The sequence below is a fragment of the Cutaneotrichosporon cavernicola genome, assembly GCF_030864355.1.
Source record: "Cutaneotrichosporon cavernicola HIS019 DNA, chromosome: 1".
NCBI lineage: Eukaryota > Fungi > Basidiomycota > Tremellomycetes > Trichosporonales > Trichosporonaceae > Cutaneotrichosporon > Cutaneotrichosporon cavernicola.
The window spans coordinates 1,209,936-1,228,661 of NC_083393.1; the positions used below are offsets into that span (position 1 = coordinate 1,209,936).

Below are 18,726 nucleotides of genomic sequence, written 5' to 3' on the forward strand. Positions count from 1 at the left end.
CTGCCATTGACCTTCCCCTCAGTCCAGTCAGCTTTCGGTCCTGCCTTCCTCCTGCCTTCCTCCTGCTTCCTCCCTCTGCAGCTCTACATCTCTTATCTCACTAACCTTCTCATCTTCACCTCGTTACATCCATCTCTGGTTTCCACCAACGTTCTCCGTGTCTCTGGTTGTCTGCAAGCCAAAAGTAGGTTTCATGGCCGGGGCTGCTGCTGACCGCAGACATCTCACCGCAAACCTATCGTGACCACCAACACACCTTCCTGGGCCCGCACCACGCAATCACGTCCACAGGCACTTACAGCCTTCCTTTATTCCGCTGAGGCATCCGGCGCGACATGTTAGGAGAGACAATCGAAACCCTTGTGAGACATCGAGAGCAAGCCATCAGCGCGTTGTCCGAGTACATCGCCGATCTCGAGGAGGAAGGTGAACAGGAAGATAGCTGCACCGTGGCGAAGGAGTTACTCGCGGTGCAGAAGGAGCTGCTTGAGGGTCTCCGCACAGGAGGCATCAACGCCACGCCCACGGAGTGGCACATGGAGCAGATTGTTTCCGCCCTCACGTATCATGTGGACTACGACTTCAAGTTGGCTCATGTAGAGGCTGGAAACCGTGACTCCAGCTTCTACAACGCCCGCCACCATGAGCTCATCCGGCGCATTGTCTTTACGAGAAGATCTTCCTCGCTCGACTCCGCGGAGCTAGCGACCCCAGTCAACTCTCTCGGATGCCGCCCGGTGCCTCATTAACGCTCCCTTAACGGCGATTCTTCGCCCTCACATGAAAGTGTGGTGACTCCGAAAATTGTTGACGACGCCGGGCGTCCAACCCAGAAAAGAAAACCCCAGGTTTTCCCAACCGTCAGCGAGCTTTGCCAGACCGAAGTTCTCGGTCAGGCCATGGCACTGGCCATCGGCCCTGGCGCTGTTAAGGCGATGGCGGCAGCGGCACACAAGCACCCTCGCGACGGCCAGGATAGTCAGGAAAAGGTTGGCCCCCAACAGCCGAACCGTCAACTGACGGTCCAGCGTACTCGAAAGGTTGTGCTCGTCGACAACGAGACGGGAGCCGACCACGCGCCGCAGAGAGCCGAATTCGACACCTCTGTGTGTCCCCCATGAATAAACCTGTCGCGGTGACAGCCCTCTCGGCCGCTGCGCACAGAGGGTTCGCAGAGTCGAAAGGCTTCGAGGTCCACACACGCGGGTGCTCTGATGACGCCAAGAAATAGAGTTTATTGGGCCAAGATGTAGGAGACTCGCCTCGAGGCGATGAAGGTGCTCAAGGCGGCTAAGAAGGCAGGAACGTTGCAGATGGGGAGGACTCACAATCCTAAAAAACTCAGTGGGCCCGCATCCCAGGCGACGCCCGAGGCAATGTTAGGCAAGAAAAAAAACGAGCTGATTGTGGGAAGAATCTGTAATGTATTTTTGGTGCATCCAAGCCCACCGCGGCTGAGAACGCTCAACTGTCCACGTCCGGGATGGGCCATCTGAAGGCGGGCCTTCCCTTTGTTCCCAGTCGAGTCAGCTTTCCCACCAACCTATCCTCCTCTCTGTCCTTCACTTCCCTCTTTTCGCTCCATCGCTCCTCTCTCACCCTCAACTCGTTTCCTCCCAATTTCTCATCCTACATCTAGTAAGTGGGACTGTGTACTGCAGCTGATGCCTCACAGATATCACTAGCTCCCATGGCACGGACTCAACCTCCCATTCGCTTTCCATTCCCAACCTCAGCTTTCCCACCAACCGAAGTTGCTTGTTCTCCTTCGCTTATATTTAATTGCTCCGTCTATCGTCTCTCAACTTCACCCCATTTTCCTCAACATTTCCTGGTCGTACAGCTAGTAAGTGACACTCTGTACTGCAGCTGATGCTTCGGAGGATAGCATCGCGGTGGACCCCTTATCTCCGGTACTTTCCCTCCCCTCAACAGAGCGCCGTTCTGCAGCCTCTACTAGCTTGGCCTACCGCCTTCCTCTAACAGGCTTACCGCCTTCCCCCAAGCCCAAGACCCCATGCAGCGCACCGAGATGACCGAGAGCATCGCTAGTACTGACTCGGACGACTTCCTCCCGTGGCACGGAGAGAACCACCAAACCTTCCTGTCGCACTGCGAGGCGGTTGCCTTCGCCCTGGACGCCTACATAACCGATCTGGCGAAAGACGATTCCGAACTCGCCCTCGGTCCGGCCACTTTCGCTAAAGGGCTCCTGACGACGGAACAGGAGCTCATCGAAGTCCTCGCTACCGATGAGGGCGCCTCTCCGACAGCGTGGAATATGCGCGAGAACCTTACCGCGCTCGCAAACCACGTCTTCAATCTCGAGTGTCTCCAGGCTCGCTTCGAGTCCAGCAACCCGGAGATGAGGTTCGAACGCAAGGAGGAATACGAGGCCGCACGCCGTACTCTCTTCAACGAGAAAATCCTCCTAGCTCGATTCCAACGAGCATCCGTACCGGATGGTTCCCACGACCCGACTGCCCACGACCTCGCCAGCGTCCCTCTCCGCGGCAAGCCCCGGATTCCTTCCCGTGCCGACTCTCACGCTAGCGACAACCCCGGGTTCGACAAGGAGAAGGGGATGACCCCGACCCAGGACAGCCGCACCAAGCGTTTCCTGAGCGGCATCAAAACCACAGCCCAGACCAAGGCTCTCGTGCAGGCCAGGAACCTCATGGGACGTGCTGTCGAAGGCATGGAGGCCACCACGAGCAAGCGTGGCCGTGAGGCGGGCGACGGCGAGAACAAGGCGGAGGTGAGCCCCAGCTTTGTCACAGTTGAGCTGATGCCAGTACCCCAGTAAGGTCTTCCTTGTCGAGGACGGCGAAAACGAAGGAGGCGACGACACGAAGAATAAGAACGGCAGAGATCATCGCGCGAACATGACGAAGCTCGTCGCACTCCAGGCCCTCTCGGCCGCTGCGCACAGATCCGCGGCGCATGCCATCGCCCTCGGCGCTGCCAAATTCCAACGCGAGTGGGACGACGTGGCGGAGCTCGAAGAGCTCAGGGCCATCGCGACGAGCATGAAGGAGGCGCGTGGCGCAGCGCTGGAGATGTACAAGGCGACGAACGACAAGGAGGCGTAGGGGATTTCACACACACAGGCTGTGTTGTTGGCACTGATAGTATGGTTGTATGAATGCGCGAAGTGTTTAATGTCTCTGAAACCAACAACCTTGCATGGTGTATCACAGCTACCAGCCCTTCCACGGCACCCACACGTCGACGACCTTGTCCCCGCCTCCGTCAATAATATAGAACCATGGGTGGCAAGCGCAAGCGAGACAAGCATGGTTGGGAACAATCCGCACCTGCTCGTTAATCTCGATCTCCTTTGCCCCCTCTTTGCGAGTGAGCACGCCGTGTTCCTGGCTAACGCGACCCAGCGACCACCCCTCATGTCCCTTGCTGACGACCCGCCCGAAGCCCGGCACGGGTCCGACGTCCTTACTAACAGCGAGCGCTCCGCAGTCGGTCAAGACCTCGCCCCCATTGCGATGGGGATACTTGCTCACAACGGTTGCCAGAACGGTGAGTGCGAGTCCGCCCTCGCGAACAAGACTAGTAGCGTCCTGCTGTAAATCGTTAAGACAATAACAGCCAGCATGCAGCTCGAGGGTACCATTCAGTCCGCCGGGCGCCGCCGCGCCAAGAGCAGCAGCGTGGGCAGTAGGTGTAGCGCCGACGCTGAGGATCCAGTCGCCCTTGAGTCCGAGCTCGATTGCTCGTGCCGCAGCGTCATTAACGCACTCTATCTCGCCGGCATAATACTGGCCCGCCTGTTCGAAGTTGCGCGAAGCATAAGACTGCCCGAAATCTAGTGTCAGTTAACTGCCTTTTGTTTTCTGGGCTCACGGGAATAAAAGCCGAAAATCTCGACTGCCGGCTCGTCCTTGCATGCCTGTAGGAGCGCGTCCATCTGCGCACTCCTGGGCGGTGCACCGGCACGGTTACCCCCTCCGTCGACCTTGATGAACATGCTCCACGGAGCTTTGCGACCCAACCTCTTGGCCGCGGCAGAGAGATGGGAGACTTGCTCGGCGTGGTCGACCATGACCCGGATCTTGATGTTGCCAGCCTTCTCCTGCGCGTCGTTGAGGTCTTCCATCCTGTCCGCCGAGATTGGAAGCGACAGCAGAATCTACAGTCAGACCCCTTGCTTCAAATAACCCACATCGTCAATATCGCCAGCGTCAATGCCAGCCTCGAGGACGCCCCATACTTCGGGCATGGTCGAGGCGACAAGGGTACGCGCCCCGCCTGCAATTTGGAGACGCGTGCCTTCCGGCGTCTTGTGCGCTATGATCAGCAAAGCCTAGACTTGACATACTTTTGATGTGGGCGCGGAAATGCATGCCCAGTCCATCGACCTTGGCGCCCATCTGCGCACAGTTCTCCTTGAATGCCGCGCGGTCGATAATGACGGCCGGGGTGCGGAGAGAGGAAATGGGCCGGCCGACAAACTCTTCGCGCAACGCCGAGGCGAGGGGGAGGCGAAGGAGCTCGAGCGGCGTAAAGGACGATGTAACGGGCATGCTGGGCAGATTGTGTAAAAGACCAGATGAGGATGAGGACCAGTTCCGCTTTAAGAGGAGACGACGTTGCCAGCTCGAGCGCTCAACTTGATGGGTGGGCTAAAGGAGTGGTTGGGCTAAGTATACTCTTGGTGGGCTACGTACCGTCCAGGTCCGTGGAATGCCGCCACCCCCCACCCCACATGACGTAGGGTGGGGGAGGAGAGCGGAGTTGACCAGCTGTCGTTCAACCAAGCCGCTTCAAAAGGCATTCCTGTACATTCTCAACGGCCTCCTTCTGCAGAGATGGAGAGGCGGCTAAGAGGATGCAGACATCCCCGTTCACACTGCCAAGGCTTATAGTTCTTGTTGGTGGAGCAAAAAGAAAAGATGGTAGCAAAAGACGATCCCTGCCCGACTTGAACGGACGACCTCCAGGATACTGCTAAGCAGCTATATTCCAACATTGGAATCTGACACTCTACCAACTGAGTTAAGGGATCAGATTATTGGTTATGACAATAAAAATTATGGCGCTATTTTAAACACTCAGGCCATAAGAACCGGACAACCGCTTCTCATACCCATTCAGGTGTTACTGCTCTGTGAACGCGACCTAATGCAGAGATGTCGCCTTGAGAACCAAGTTCTTCCCCCCTGTCAATCAGTAGCCCTGCTTGCTAGTCTACAACCACGACGACGTAGTGTCTTCCCTCGGTCAGCACCAGCTGTGCCCGCACGCGCATGTTCCGCTCAATATCTGCATCCGAGAATACCTGCCATGCAATGATCTCCTTCCCCCTTACATCTGAGGCCCGTCGGGTTGGAGGTCCTCGGCCTGTCCGTCGGCCATGGTCTGGACGCCACCACGCTGCTCGTCGGGCCTGCGCGCAGACACAATGTCGTCGACACGCAGCAGGAGCGTTGCGCTCTCGATCGCAGTCTTGAGCGTCTGAATCTTGACGCTCGCACTCTCAAGCAGGCCGTACTTGCGCATGTCGACGACCTTGCCCGTGTCGCCGTCGATACCGTACATGTTCTCGCCGGCGGCGTGCTTGGCACGCAGCTCGGTGAGTGCGCGAATCGCGTTCCCGCCACAGTTCTGCACGAGCGTGCGGGGAATGACCTCGAGCGCGTCGGCGATGGCCTTGTATGGCGCGCCGGCAACACCGTGGAGGGTCTTGGCCTTGTTCTCGAGCGCAACGCTGATGGCCATCTCCGTCGCACCACCGCCAGGCGCAAGGAGGGGGTTGAAGACGACGTTCCGGGCGACGCTCATCGCGTCCGCAAGGTTGCGGTCGATCTCGTTGAGAATGTCCTTGGACGGGCCGCGGAGAAGGATCGTGCACGCCTTGGGCGACTTGCACTCGTCCAGGAAGGTAAAATACTCATCACCGAGCTTCTCGATGTGGAAGAGCCCGCAGCCCGTACCGACGTCCGAGTCGCGGATGTCCTCGACACGGTTGACAATGGTCGCGCCGACCGCACGCGCGATACGGTTGTTGTCCGATTTCCTCACGCGGCGGATGGCGGTAATGGGCGGGTCGGCCTTGAGGAAGTAGTGCTGCGCGAGGTCGGACACACCCTTCTCAGTGAACACGACGTCAGGCTTGAACTCGGCAATCTTGTCGCACATGGCCTTGATCTGCTCCTCCTCGATCTGGAGGAAGCGGTTCCAGTCCTCCTCCTTCGAGATCTCAATGTTGGTCTGCGACTCGCCCTTCTTATACTCGAGCGGGCAGTCGAGGAGGATGATGCGCGGGTTCTCGATCCGCCTGCGCATCTTGGGGTGGGTCACGTCCTTGTTGACCATGACACCCTTGAGCACGCGCGACTCCTCGATCTCACCACCAGGCACCTTCTCAACACGCGCGTAGCGCTTGATGTCGATCGTCTTAATGTTGAGCTCCTTGCCGCCCGCGCCGCTGCCCACGAGCCCGTTCTCGGCCTCGGCGGTGACCGCGACCGTCTTGATCGCGTCAAGCGCGAGGTGGCACATGAGATCGGACCAGCGGCTCACAAACTTGGTGCCGATAGATGTCTTGATGATCGCGAGCATGTCCTTCTCAGACGACACATCGACTGGCACTGAGATCCTCTTGATGGTCTCGAGAGCCTCCTCGAGTGCGCCCTTGAACGCCCGGATGATAACGACGGGGTGGATGTGGCGCTCGAGCAGAGGCAGTGAGTACGCGAGGATCTCGCCTGCAATGATGATGACTGACGTCGTGCCGTCACCGACCTCCTCATCCTGCGTGCGTGACAGCTCAATCATCGACTTGGCAGCGGGGTGCGCGACGTCGATCTCACGCAGGATCGCGTGGCCGTCGTTCGTGAGCAAGATGCCGCCCATAGGGTCAAGGACCATCTTGAGCATCGCTTTGGGACCGAGACATGTCCGAATCACGTCGGCGACGGTCTGGTGTAAGCTGATACGGACCAACGGGATCCCACCTTGGCAGCAACAATGTTGGCGGTCTGCGCCTTGCGGCCCTGCTGGCGCTCAGGCCCGGTGTCTGCTGTCAGCTATACCGTAGACGTCTTGAAGCGGACTCACTCATCACCATCATGGGCATCCCTCCTGGCATCGCCATCGTGGAGAGTTTTGGAGGGGGTGAGGAAGGAAAAGGGAGCTCACGCTGGAGCTAGTGTACGCGCGCGGGCGGATTAAGCGAGAGAGTGGGGTATGTAGTGGTGTACAGGTGTCCTCGAATAACCGGCGTGACTGTCGTGGTCGTCGTCGGCGAAAGTTGACTGAAGAATGGCGTGGAAGGCAAGTCTGGTGGTGAGCGTCTCAACGTCAACGAACATCTCCACGCGACGCGTGGTCACCGAAACATTTGATCCCGTCGCCACGCTCTGGCCCATCGCCACAGCCCTCGGGACTCGCGGAAATATCACTGCAGGTGCGTTCGAACCCCAGCAGAAGCTGGATGACTTTTGCATTGGTTCAGTGCGTGCATTGATGGGACTGCAGAGATATGGAAGCAAGGAGGGATTCTGAAGGAGAGTCAGGTGTAAGGCGTACGACGACTCGAACAACCTGAATGTCCCCCCCGGAGGGTGGAAGCGGAATTGTGACTGTGGGCCGTTACCTGTGCAGATGCCTTGCATGTCGTGTCTCCTACATCGTTCTCCTTGACTAGACAGCCGGTACCAATCCCACCCAGACACATTGAGTAGCCATTCGTTGAATACGTTGAGTTACCGGGCCACTCGGTCGGAAGCCCGTTCGCTACATCTTGTCCCTTCGGTGCGACTGTAGAACCTCCACTATCAGGATGACGCTTCACCGATTGGCCCGTTTTGCAACCACCCACCTCTCAACATGTCCGCCCCCGCCCGCCTGTTCGCTGCCGGCACGCGCCGCGCCATCCACTCGTCGGCCCGTCGCCTCGCCGAACCCGCACCTGCTGCCACCCAGGGCGTCGTTAGCGAGGTCCCCGTGCAGAAGCCGGTCGGCGGATTCCGGTGGGTCCCGACTTAAGGCGCCGCGGCGCCGAACGGTCTTCCGCTCCTCTTCGTGCGATGCTGACGTTCCTCTTCCCCATGGTCTGACTGTGATTGCATTTTTTCTACAGTGGCGGGTGAGTCTATCATGCAGCAGAGCTGACGGCAGCATCTTCGGTTTCGTGAGTTGCGCGCAAAGCGGAACACTAGCCGCACTCTACCCACCTCCGCTTAGTCTCGCTGACCCCAGCTCCTCGGCTTCTCGGCAGCAACTGCCCTTGGCGTCTACTACCTTCAGCAGGACAGCAAGATTACCACTGGCCTCTTGATGGCGAGCGTTTCAGAGCTGCAGGGCTCGACCGCCAAGATCACGTCCCATCTCGACCGCCTGCAGACTGTTGAGAAGGACCTGGCGGCGCTCAAGGCTTCGGTGCCGCAGAAGGAGGATGTGACCAAGGTCCGCGGCGAGATGAAGAAGGTCTACGTGAGTGTCGGAATGGAGAGGGCGATGATGCGGGAAGGAGAGGTCGGGTTTACAACCACTCGGGAGACTGGAGGAGGCAGCGGATAGAAGCGAGGTTGAAGCTGAGAGGGAAAGAGTCAGAAGAGGGAGAGGGAGAGTGGAGGAGGTAACGGAAGAAGAGAGGTTGGAGATGAGAAGGAGATAGTTGGGAGAGGGAGGGGGAGGGTGGAGGGAGACAGGTGATGAGCAGTGAGGTTGGCTCGATGAACGGAGAGACTGGTTCGAGAGCAAGCCTCGGCCTCTGGAGAAGATTCCCAGGCATCCCGCTGACCCCAGGACGGCCTCCACCTCGAGCTCCTCGACCTGCGCGCCCACGTCTGGGGCGTCGAGCAGGACGTCCAGAAGCTCGCCAAGTCGGGTGAGTTTTATCTTTTGGGCAAGCTGACACCAGACTCTGTCCGCATCTAGGCCTAGAAATGCATGGCGACCTGCCATTGGTGACACTCACGAATGTGGACCGCGGGGCTTGGAGGGTACTGACATTGCGCAGTGCGCGCGGGGGCTGCAGGGCAACGAGTACATCCCTGGGAATATGTGCAGCATCGAGGGCTGGGGTTTGGGCGTTGGCCGTGTGGTCGAGAGCGACGAGTTCGGTGGCTGGAACTTGTGGAGTTCGGTGGCTGGAACTTGTTGGTGACAAAGAGCTCGTTGCTGAGAAGAGTGCTCGTCGCTGAGACTGGTCGCCGAGCTGCGCAGACATGTTGTCGTGCAGGCTTTTACGGACGGACAGCCTCTCACAAAGTAACGCGATAGTGAGGGAGGTGATTTTGATATGTGTTCCACGCATGAGGATACGTCGGTCGCCTGTCTTGCTTGGCATCTGTGTTGTCAACAACTTGACCGAGCTCGGCATAGCCATGCTCGGCGATCGGTGAAGAGACGGGCATTGCGCTGGCACTCGTCAAAGTGCGGAACGTCAGTCGGGAAGGATCAGGAATGAGAAGGAGCAGCGTAAGCGTATCTGTTGCATACTGTTGCATATCTGGCGTACCATCGCGTCACGCATGTCTTCGGGCAATAAGCAGTTCCGGAAGCCCTCGCATCCCGCCCGCCACGGTGGTGCCGGTCCTTGTCGCAAGCGTACAAGGGGAACGTGCCCAACTTGGCCCAGACTGGAATGACTGGCATGACAACGGCAAAACGGCACCCAATTCAACGTGGCCAGGCCCGGCTGTTGGGGCACAGTTGCGAAGCGACGCCAGTCTCGAGCTGCGAGCTTGTTTGTGCGCAATGACCCCAGGTTATCGCCACCCATCCGCCCAATGCCGCCCAAACCGGCGCGTCTGTGAATCTATTCTGCACTGCACCGCACTGCATGCTCTGCATTTGGGTCTTGCATCGGGATCGTATGCGCCGACGTTCGTATGCATGTTTTTGTGGTGGGTGGCGCTGGTCTGGACTCGATGGACTTTGATGGACCCCGAATCCCACGCCACCAGCATCTGCCCCCGTTATTGACTTAACCTCGGACCTCCGCACTTGAAGCATCCTGACACCTTCAACTTGTACTTGCATCCTCTCCATATCTCTTCATCTCCATCTTCTGTCCGTCTCTTCTGTTCGCCTCTTCTCCACTTGGCCGCCGCCGCCGCAGCAGCAGCAGCAGCAGACCTCCGCCTCTTTCCCCTTCCCGACTCTCCATCACCCGACCCATCACCCGACCCATCACCCGACCCATCACCCGACCCATCACCCGACCCATCACCCGACCCATCACCCGACCCATCACCCGACCCATCGCCCGACCCCTCGCACGACCCCTCGCACGACCATGCCAACATCCTTGCCGCTACCGCGGCACGACTTCTTCCAGACACCTCAGAACCTCACCGTCTCGCTGTATATCAAGGGATACGCCGGCACACCCGTTAACGTATCCTATCACACGCACCACGTCGATGTGTCGCTCCCTGCGATCCCAGGCTCCGAGGCGGCCGAGTTTAGTGTTGGGCCACTTGCAGGCGCAATCATTCCTGCAGAGTGCTCGGAGCGCGTCCTCAGTACAAAGGTGAGCCGGGCTCGTTGTTTCGGCGCAACTCGGAAGCGGTGTGGATTCCAGACTATTACATCCCCCTTCCCTGCACTAGCTGGGCCGAGGCCGATCAGCAGGCACTAGCGCCTCTCGTCACCCACACGAACCGGTTCCGCGAGTCGACATGTTCCCTGTAATCACATCATGTCCCATGATCCCATAACTTTGTGCCCTTCTTCTTGACGTGCTTCGATTTCCTTGTTTTCCTGTTTCCTGTTTCCTGTTCCATTCCCTTCCATCCCCTTGTCTGGTACTGACCCCAGATCGAGCTGCGCCTCCCCAAAGACCAGCCAGGCGTCACCTGGCCAGCCCTCTTCGCAACCTCGCCAGTTGACCCAACAGCAGCGCGCGCGTACGCCTCCCCCCCTCCCGAGCCGTCAACTGCCTCTCTTCCTAGTCCCTTGACCGCGCGGCCACAGCCCGACTCTACCAAGCCGAAGAAGAACTGGGACGCGGTGATGTCGGAACTCGACGACGAGAGGGAAGACAATGGGGCTGGTGGCGGCGATGCGGCACTCCAGAAACTATTTGCCGGCATCTACGCAAATGCCGACTCTGACACGCGCCGCGCAATGATCAAGAGCTTTACGGAAAGTGGTGGGACCGCACTCAGCACCGACTGGAGCAGCGTCGGAAAGGGTGAGTTGCCGTGCCGCGCCACATGACACATGATAAGGGGTACCGAGGCGCACATGCGCAGCAGATGACGAGAAGCACGTGGATATCTCAACCGCCTGAGTCTTGATTCCCCCTGTGGCGTTGATCGAGATTGAGCCGCGGCCTTCGGCTGCCTCGGCTGCATCGGCTCTAGACGTCCAAAGTCACAAGTCACTCCTTGTCTGTCAAAGAACACTGCTGACTGCTAGACAAGGTGCCCGTCCGCCCGCCGGACGGCATGTACGAGATGAAGATGTAGCGATGCTAGACTCTGTGTCTGGTCTGAGCTCGGAGTGGGGAGATGGGAGCAGCATTAGCAACATCAGTGGTGAAGCAGACAGCTAGAGCGGAGATCGGTCATTAGGTGGACCTGCCTCCTCCAGACCTGGCAGGGCCTGTTTGTTTCGTCTCGCAGCCTAGCCACCTCCTCGGAGAGTTTCTCAGGCCGCTTCGGTCTTGACCGAGACAAGACGTCACTCAGTCGTGTCAGCATCACGCTCTGCTACCCCATTTCGCATGGACCCGAATGCATGCTGTGTGACGAACTGTACATTGATGACGGTCGAACGTAGCCTGTTACATGGTGCCGAATGATGTGTTTCGCTTAGATAGTGGCCGGTGTGCTGATGTTGAACGCACCCTGCTGGCGACTCTACTCTCTCCTTTACTCGTTTACCGTCACCGCCGCTGTCCTCCTCCCGCGCTGTCGATCGCGGGTTGGGGAAGAGACAGAGACACCCAAGCGGCGGTGCGGCGGCGAGCACATACTCCACCCATACGGACGCCCTCTACTTGGGCTCGACCCAAAGGCTGTTGTCCTTCTCAAAGACCTTGAAGCCCGAGTCTTCGTGCACGGACGGGCAATCGCCCCATCCGCCAAGGCAGGCCACGAAGTAGCGCTTCGAGCCACAGCACATCGGCGCAATATCACTCATCGCCCACAGCTCGGAGAGTCTCAGGCGGTTGACCGAGACGCTCGCAAACGCCGTGTGCACGCCCTCAGACACTTCCTCAGGCGACATGGGTGCGCCGGGTGCGGGGAAGATGGTTGGCGGATGGCGCGCCTTGGCAGCGAGTCTATGTGGATGCGCACTCTCGCTCGCACCCAGCATGAACGGGAGATCAACTGTGCGGACGCTGCGAGGCGAGCGCATAGGGACTCCGGTCGCCAGACGGAAAACAGCCGTCTGCGTCGCGTAGATAGGCCTAGGCTTCCTGCCTTCCTTGGGGGGATAGAACGAGGGCTTGTTGGAAATGCCGACACCGCTGACCTCGACGGTGTATCCCCAGTCGGCCGCTGCCGACTCGGCCCAGCGGCGGAACTCGTCGGCTGTCATCTCGCACTTGTGGTCAGAATGACGGAACACACGGTCCGTGCGCCCCGTCGGGTCAACAAAACCGCGCTTGCCGCAACCATGGTGGTGTTCGTCGTGGTGATTGGGGAACTTGGCGTTGAAGTCAAAGTTCTGCGGTTAGCGCGAGTTGCCGAAGTGCAAGCGCTGCAGGAGGGACGGAGGAGGAACGCATCTTGCCAACAATGGCCAACTCATGGGCATTGGCGTCAGGCCCATCCAGGGCCTCAGTTGTGATCGAGTGACGCACGGGCCGCGTGCGATGAGATGCGAGAGCCTCGATGCGGCCTTCGCCACTTGTGATCTATCGCGCACACAGCGCTCAAGAGTCCGAGCACACACAATCACGGCCGAGCCCAACACCCCCGCACAGGTGCAGGAAAACTCACTGGAGTGCTGACGAGAAGCAGCTTCGGCCGGTACGTGCCCATAGTGACAACGCCGAAGCGTGAGAGGAGGTTGGGCTCTAAGTGCTCGATAACCTCGAGTGCAACGATGGCCTCGTAGCCCTCGAGTCTAGAGTTGTACAGCTCAATGTTACCGAGCCACAGCTCCGTGTCGAGAGGCTCCCACCGGGGGATTGAAGGCGGGGGATTGCGGATCAGACTCTCTTCCACCTTCAAGGGCGCTGCGAGGGTTTGCAGAGCCGACGTCATGACGGCAGGGTCAATGTCGACACCAACCAGGCGCTGTCGTCAGCCACAATCTAGAGCCACAATCTAGAGCAAGGGCGAAGAGAGGCTCGAGCACGATCAAATTGCGAGCCAGTCGACCGGCCAACCAGGGAGCGGCAAATATGTCACCAACATGAGTCGGCTCTCGAAACGCGAGAGGCTGACATCGACAGCGCATGTAGGTTTTGGGCTCAAGTCATAGCGGACGAGCTCCGCACGCTCACTGGGGTGGACGACTCACGCGGATGAACAGCTCCTTGCCGTCTGGAATGGTTCCGTCGTCGCCCCGGATAGGCTTCTCGCTAATGGTGCTGGGGGGCATTACGAGCGTCTGGAGAAGCGAGCCTGGCCCGCATCCAATGTCCATTACTGAGCGAACGCCTTCCTTGCGGAGTACATCGAGCGCCCAGTGCCTCCGCTGCATCCATAGTCTGTAGAGTCAGCGTTTGCTGTGGGCTAGGGGATGAATGAATAGGCCAGGCGACCGATCCCAGATGCGAACAGCCCTCTGGGACCTGGCGATCTCAGTCTGCCAGTCTGCCCACATAGCCGCGAGCCGGGATGAGCCTGCTGCGCTGCGTGTGCTGATGGAAATGCCGCACAGCGCCTCTCGTGATTGCGCCTCGCAATTGCCCCCCAAAATTGTGCGCACAGCAGTAGCACGTCCCGAATGAATGTGTATGATATCCCCTCGACCCGGTGGCGAACTTTTGGGACACGCCAACTGCCGGGGTCTACTCACTCGGGGCTAAAGGTGACGCCGGTAAAGTCGCTAGCTTCGATTCGCGAGACCTCGACCTTGGAGTCATCTTCGGGAGGAAGAGTGCTGGGGGAGATGAGTGGCGGTGAGGAAGGAGAAGGGGAGCGCTCGCGCGGTCCATCTGCACCGAGAGAGGGCACATGGACCACGCGGTCGCGGGGTGCGGCGGTGACGGCCATACGTTGTTGGTGGGAGGGGTTGTGGAAAGTAGCTGTGGTCGAAGAAGGCGTGGTGTGTAATGGGTGGGAGGGCGCGAATGGGCGTGGCCACCACTGGGTTGCCGACCGGAACGGGATCGGCTTTTAGAGGGAGGTTGTGAAGCGGGAGAGGGGGTTGCGATGTGGAGGTTGAAGTAGATGCTGGGAGTTGATTGAGGATGTGAGAGGAAAAGAGATGATATGAAGGGATGGAAGAGAGAAGATGGAGGGATGGAAGAGAGAAGATGGAGGGATGGAAGGAAGAGGGAAGGAGATAATCGGTGGTGTTGACAATATCACAGAGTGCTTGTTCGCCATCTGCACTAGCTGCTCTCTCTCTCTCTCCTTTTGTTTCCTAATCCTCCTAACTCAAAAGAATACCAATCCGTACAGTGTATTAACTTATTTAATCCCTCCGTATTGGGTATTCTGCCCAAGGTCTCCGTTTCGGTTCTCTCAACCCGAGCCATGCTTGGCTGATCGGGCTGAGGGCCGTCTCACCTTACAGTTGCATGTCCGCATTGGCGGTCATACCCAGCAAGCCCAACATGCACCAAGCCTTAGCTCTTGCATTTCTCACCGTGCCGTCCCCAATCCTCGCATCGTCGTATCCTCGCATCCACATCCTCCCGATCCTCATTCTACCCTCGTAACGGTCAACGGTCACGTCCGATCAGAGGTCTGATTGACACTATTCGTCCACAAAGCACCACCGAATCCGCATGCAGTGTGCATTTCCAACTTTGTAGATAATAGATACTGGAACGCACCTCCCAATGGCTGCATACGATAATGGCGTGCGCTTCACAGTTCTGGGCCGTGACTGTCACCCGCGTTACAGGATCGTGGGATCACGGGACGCGAATAGCACAACAGAGGTTATCCCGAGCGGAGTAGACGGGGTACCTACCTGTCCGATGGTTGGGTGGAATAGACCTAGCAAGTTACCAGCCGTCACGGCCTCCGGCTTCCCACACTATGTGTCTGCTACGATACCCACATCCTTGGCAGTTGTAACTCAACTAATTGGTTGCGTTGAATTATAGTGGGACTTTCGCGGAACAGACGGGATCGGCTGCGGAAAGTGGTTGAATGGAGTGCGCCATGGTTGCGGCGTGTGCCCCGGCTGCCGGTCCACATGGACTAGTGTCAACTCTTTTGTCAGAGCCTTGCTACTCGGGCGGAGGCGGCTCGGGCATGCCGACAATGGGTACAGTGGGGGATAGACTCGGATAGGGTCCCTGGGAGCCAAAGTTTGTCGTTGCATTGTCTCTGCCAAGCGCCAAAGATTCGTTGCGGCCAAGACTTTGTTCACAGACACTAGCCACCCGCAGACCTGCCGCTGGAGCGTCATCATGAGCCACGGAAAGGTACGTCAAAAGGTATTTTATACCGGATTGCATGCCCAGCCGCTGATGTCAGTTACCGATGACGTTGTGATCGAGCTTGCGATGGCATACCGAACGATTTGGGGGAGACTTTGACAACCGACCTTCGTTTATGGTCAGATGCCGCTGATCCGCAGGAAAGAATAGATGTGGATAGAGTCAGGTTGCGGGCAATACCGGAAGGGAGGAGACTGATTTAATGGCCGCACAGGGTTGGGACTCAGTCATGGCAAAAGAAAGAACGCCAAACAGCACAGCCCAAGGCGGCATGTATGGCACGACGCAGTCAAAGTGTCCATTCTAATTACATTGCTATATACTGCGCATTGTGGGGAGGGTGTCAATGCAGTGGTTGTACGACAACGAAAGTCGATGCTATCGAGACAAGTGTTCTACGCTAAGTGTCCGTGTTTACTAGAGCAGAACGGCGGGGACCAGGAGGGTCATGATGGTGATGAGACCAGGGAGGGCGAGCGTGACAAGACCAGCCGACACAGAGGAAGCGTCGCTCTTGACGTTGGTGCTGCCGGCGTTGGCCTTGTCGGCTGCTGGATCGTTGTTCGCGGGAGGCTGAGGGAGGGGCACAGTCTGCGAGCCTGGCAGGTCGGCATTGGCAGCAGTAGGCTGCTCGCCGAGCTGGCCGTTGCCGACCATGACCATCTCGCCCTGCGAGGGAACGCCGTTGACGAGGACGAAAGCCAGGGCCGGGCCGGGCTGGAAGAGGTTCGGGCCGTTGGTACCTGGCAGCTGTGAGACGTGGACGGTGGCTGTCTGCGTCGCCTCGTCGAAGGTGTACGATGTGTCCAGGAAGATTTGGCGCTGGCCAAAGCCAAGGGCGTGGGTGTGGAAGCCACCGCGGATGAGGGTCACACGGGTTGAGTTGGCAGCTGCAGCGTCAATGGTACCATTGAGGGTGAGGTTGAAGTAGTCGCCACCGTATGAGAAGGTCTCCGGCAGGCCAGTGAACGTCGGGCGTGGCTCGTTGTAGTACGACGGGTACCAGCGCTCAACGTCAGTACGCGAACGCCACTGGGTGTTGGTGAAGTCCTTGTTGGGGTTAGAACCCGAGATGAGGATGGACGAGTCTGGGAGAAGAATGGCGGTGGAGTGGTACAGGCGCTCGTTGGGCGACGCCACGAGGCCGGTCCGGTCCCAGCGCTGGCCGGGCTGGTTGAAGGGACGGTAGATGGCAGGCATGTAGACCGGGTCCTGGCCATACGATTGGCCTGCAGAGTAGCCAAAGTCACCGTAGCCGGCGGTGCCCATTGCCGCGCCGTTACCCATCCAGATGTTCCCGTCGGGCATGAGAACAAACTCGCCCATGGAACGACCCTCGAACATCCAGTCGTCCTGCTCGTAGATAGGGTTGCTGGATCCCTCGGGCGTAATGCGGTAGCACGAGTTGTCGGCCTGAACCGCAGTCACATTGTATCCTGGACCAACGTCAGTTCCCCACTGCTCAGTAGCGGAACCACCGCAGAAGAGGAGGGTGGGCTGCCAGTTGTTCGCCGAGCTAAGTGGCAACATGACGGTGGCCGCAGACGCAGGGTAGACACGGGTGGCGATGGGCATGTCTGGGAGGTCGGTCGTCGCCTTGGACTTGTAGTCGTAGATGATGGTCTTGCGAGCGGCCTGCATGAACAGCTTGCCCGAGGGCAGGAGCCAGGTGAGGGGGTAGAGGTTGACGGGAAGCGTGTCCGACAGGAACTGGAGGTTGACCGCTCCCTCGTTGGTTGGAGGGAAAAACTCGTAGGTCGGGTTGTCCTGAGCGGCAGTGTTGACGTAGCCGCCATTCTTGTCGCCACCGATGACAATCAGAGTTCCATCGGGCAGAGTCTCCACGGTGGGGTACCAGCGCTTGCCAGTCATTTGGAGGTAGCCACCAGTGTCGTCGTTGATATCCAGAGTCTGAGCGCCCTGAATATATTCGCACTTTTCGTCATCGCATGGGTCGAGCATGCGGATGGCAGTGCCACCCGTCATATCCTTGTAGGCAGCCATCTCGTTGGTGGCCACACCATCGGTAGTGACCGCTGTATTGTCAGAGGCTGTTCCTTCCGCCAAGCCAATTTGAATCATTCAACAGGCACGGTGTTACACTTCCAGGAGAAGCAGTACTCACGTTGGTTACCACCAAAGACTGCCCATGTACCGTTGCCAAGAACAGCCCCACCAGCGCAGAAAGTGTTCGAGTAGACATCCATCGGGCGCACTTTTTGCGTGTTGATGTCGTACTCGACCGCCCAAGCCGGGTGGGAGCCGTATCGGCCATCAATGGTGGTCGGGTTGTTCTCAGTCTTGTCGAGGATGTACACCTTGTTTTTGGTGCCGAGGAACATCTGTGGCGGTGTTAGCATGGGCTGATGTGACATTGACATGTACTCACCATCTGCGCCGAGATACCAGCGTCGCCAGCAGGCTGGAACGAGTTGGGCTGGGGACCTGAAGCCGCTGCGACGGTCGTTGCCTGTCGCTTCTCGTTGTTGGGCCTAGCAGTGGCGAGCGCTGGGAGGAGAGCCCAGAGGGCAAGCGTCGAGGCGAGCATTGTGTAACTGTCACCGGGCTGGGAGGGTTGAAAAGGAGATGATGAAAGGAATGACTGTTGCGATATCCAATACTAGATAGGCTTAGAAATTGTGGATACACTGGGATTGTTAGACAAGTTGGCAATGGGTTCAAGGAGTGATGGTGATGAAGGCATTGTGACTTGCAACTTGTACGTGCAGATTGACTTTGACATGGAAGAAACGGACAGGATGGCTGTCCTCGTAGCTCGCAGCAACTGCGTGAAAGGAGGCACTGCACTGCAACTCGTGTGATGGACGTTGCGTCGTGTGAGGAGTAACGCTTGTTTGTACATGCACGAGTCGCATGGCCACATGCACCAGAATACATTAGAGGCCCAAACCTGCAGGAGGCGCCACACTCACATTGTAGAACAGATCAGGGAGACGGACTGCGGAGAGGAAGGCGGGGATAGGTTGAATGACGTTGGGTGAGTATCCCTCGATGGCGTGGGGTGGGTATGAGAAGTGCGGCGGGAATGACGTCTCGTTGTGACGAAGATGGGACAGATGATGGTGATGAGGGAGGGTTCGATGGGGATGGCGGCGAGGTGCTAAGAGATGGAGGAGGGGGAGGGGGGAGGAGTGAATGTGTGTGTGTGAGAGAGA

At 58.3% G+C, this 18,726-nt stretch overlaps 7 protein-coding genes across 7 annotated transcripts; 3 read left to right on the forward strand and 4 right to left on the reverse strand.

Annotated features, from left to right (window-relative positions):
- Window positions 1–335: 335 nt before the first annotated feature.
- CcaverHIS019_0104520 (uncharacterized protein) lies at window positions 336–3,092 on the forward strand (the record flags this gene model as incomplete). Its single annotated transcript, XM_060600478.1, has 5 exons — window positions 336–737; window positions 879–989; window positions 1,029–1,106; window positions 2,024–2,758; window positions 2,796–3,092. 5 exons carry the CDS (start codon window positions 336–338, stop codon window positions 3,090–3,092), a joined length of 1,623 nt encoding a protein of 540 aa, XP_060453000.1.
- Window positions 3,093–3,200: 108 nt separating this feature from the next.
- CcaverHIS019_0104530 (uncharacterized protein) lies at window positions 3,201–4,541 on the reverse strand (the record flags this gene model as incomplete). Its single annotated transcript, XM_060600489.1, has 4 exons — window positions 3,201–3,823; window positions 3,862–4,147; window positions 4,181–4,305; window positions 4,337–4,541. The coding sequence occupies 4 exons, from the start codon at window positions 4,539–4,541 to the stop codon at window positions 3,201–3,203; spliced, it is 1,239 nt and encodes a 412-aa protein (XP_060453001.1).
- Window positions 4,542–5,322: 781 nt separating this feature from the next.
- On the reverse strand, window positions 5,323–7,114 carry CCT3 (uncharacterized protein; the record flags this gene model as incomplete). Its single annotated transcript, XM_060600500.1, has 3 exons — window positions 5,323–6,939; window positions 6,975–7,036; window positions 7,078–7,114. The coding sequence occupies 3 exons, from the start codon at window positions 7,112–7,114 to the stop codon at window positions 5,323–5,325; spliced, it is 1,716 nt and encodes a 571-aa protein (XP_060453002.1).
- Window positions 7,115–7,848: 734 nt separating this feature from the next.
- On the forward strand, window positions 7,849–8,901 carry CcaverHIS019_0104550 (uncharacterized protein; the record flags this gene model as incomplete). The annotated part of the gene is made up of 6 exons (XM_060600511.1): window positions 7,849–7,991; window positions 8,102–8,107; window positions 8,140–8,152; window positions 8,221–8,454; window positions 8,770–8,851; window positions 8,885–8,901. 6 exons carry the CDS (start codon window positions 7,849–7,851, stop codon window positions 8,899–8,901), a joined length of 495 nt encoding a protein of 164 aa, XP_060453003.1.
- A 1,363-nt stretch (window positions 8,902–10,264) lies between these two features.
- Window positions 10,265–11,441, forward strand: SGT1 (uncharacterized protein; the record flags this gene model as incomplete). The annotated part of the gene is made up of 3 exons (XM_060600522.1): window positions 10,265–10,501; window positions 10,789–11,164; window positions 11,392–11,441. 3 exons carry the CDS (start codon window positions 10,265–10,267, stop codon window positions 11,439–11,441), a joined length of 663 nt encoding a protein of 220 aa, XP_060453004.1.
- Window positions 11,442–11,970: 529 nt separating this feature from the next.
- On the reverse strand, window positions 11,971–14,147 carry CcaverHIS019_0104570 (uncharacterized protein; the record flags this gene model as incomplete). The annotated part of the gene is made up of 4 exons (XM_060600533.1): window positions 11,971–12,648; window positions 12,924–13,223; window positions 13,450–13,639; window positions 13,951–14,147. 4 exons carry the CDS (start codon window positions 14,145–14,147, stop codon window positions 11,971–11,973), a joined length of 1,365 nt encoding a protein of 454 aa, XP_060453005.1.
- A 1,820-nt stretch (window positions 14,148–15,967) lies between these two features.
- Window positions 15,968–18,098, reverse strand: CcaverHIS019_0104580 (uncharacterized protein; the record flags this gene model as incomplete). Its single annotated transcript, XM_060600544.1, has 3 exons — window positions 15,968–17,586; window positions 17,676–17,892; window positions 17,940–18,098. The coding sequence occupies 3 exons, from the start codon at window positions 18,096–18,098 to the stop codon at window positions 15,968–15,970; spliced, it is 1,995 nt and encodes a 664-aa protein (XP_060453006.1).
- Between the last annotated feature and the right edge of the window lie 628 nt (window positions 18,099–18,726).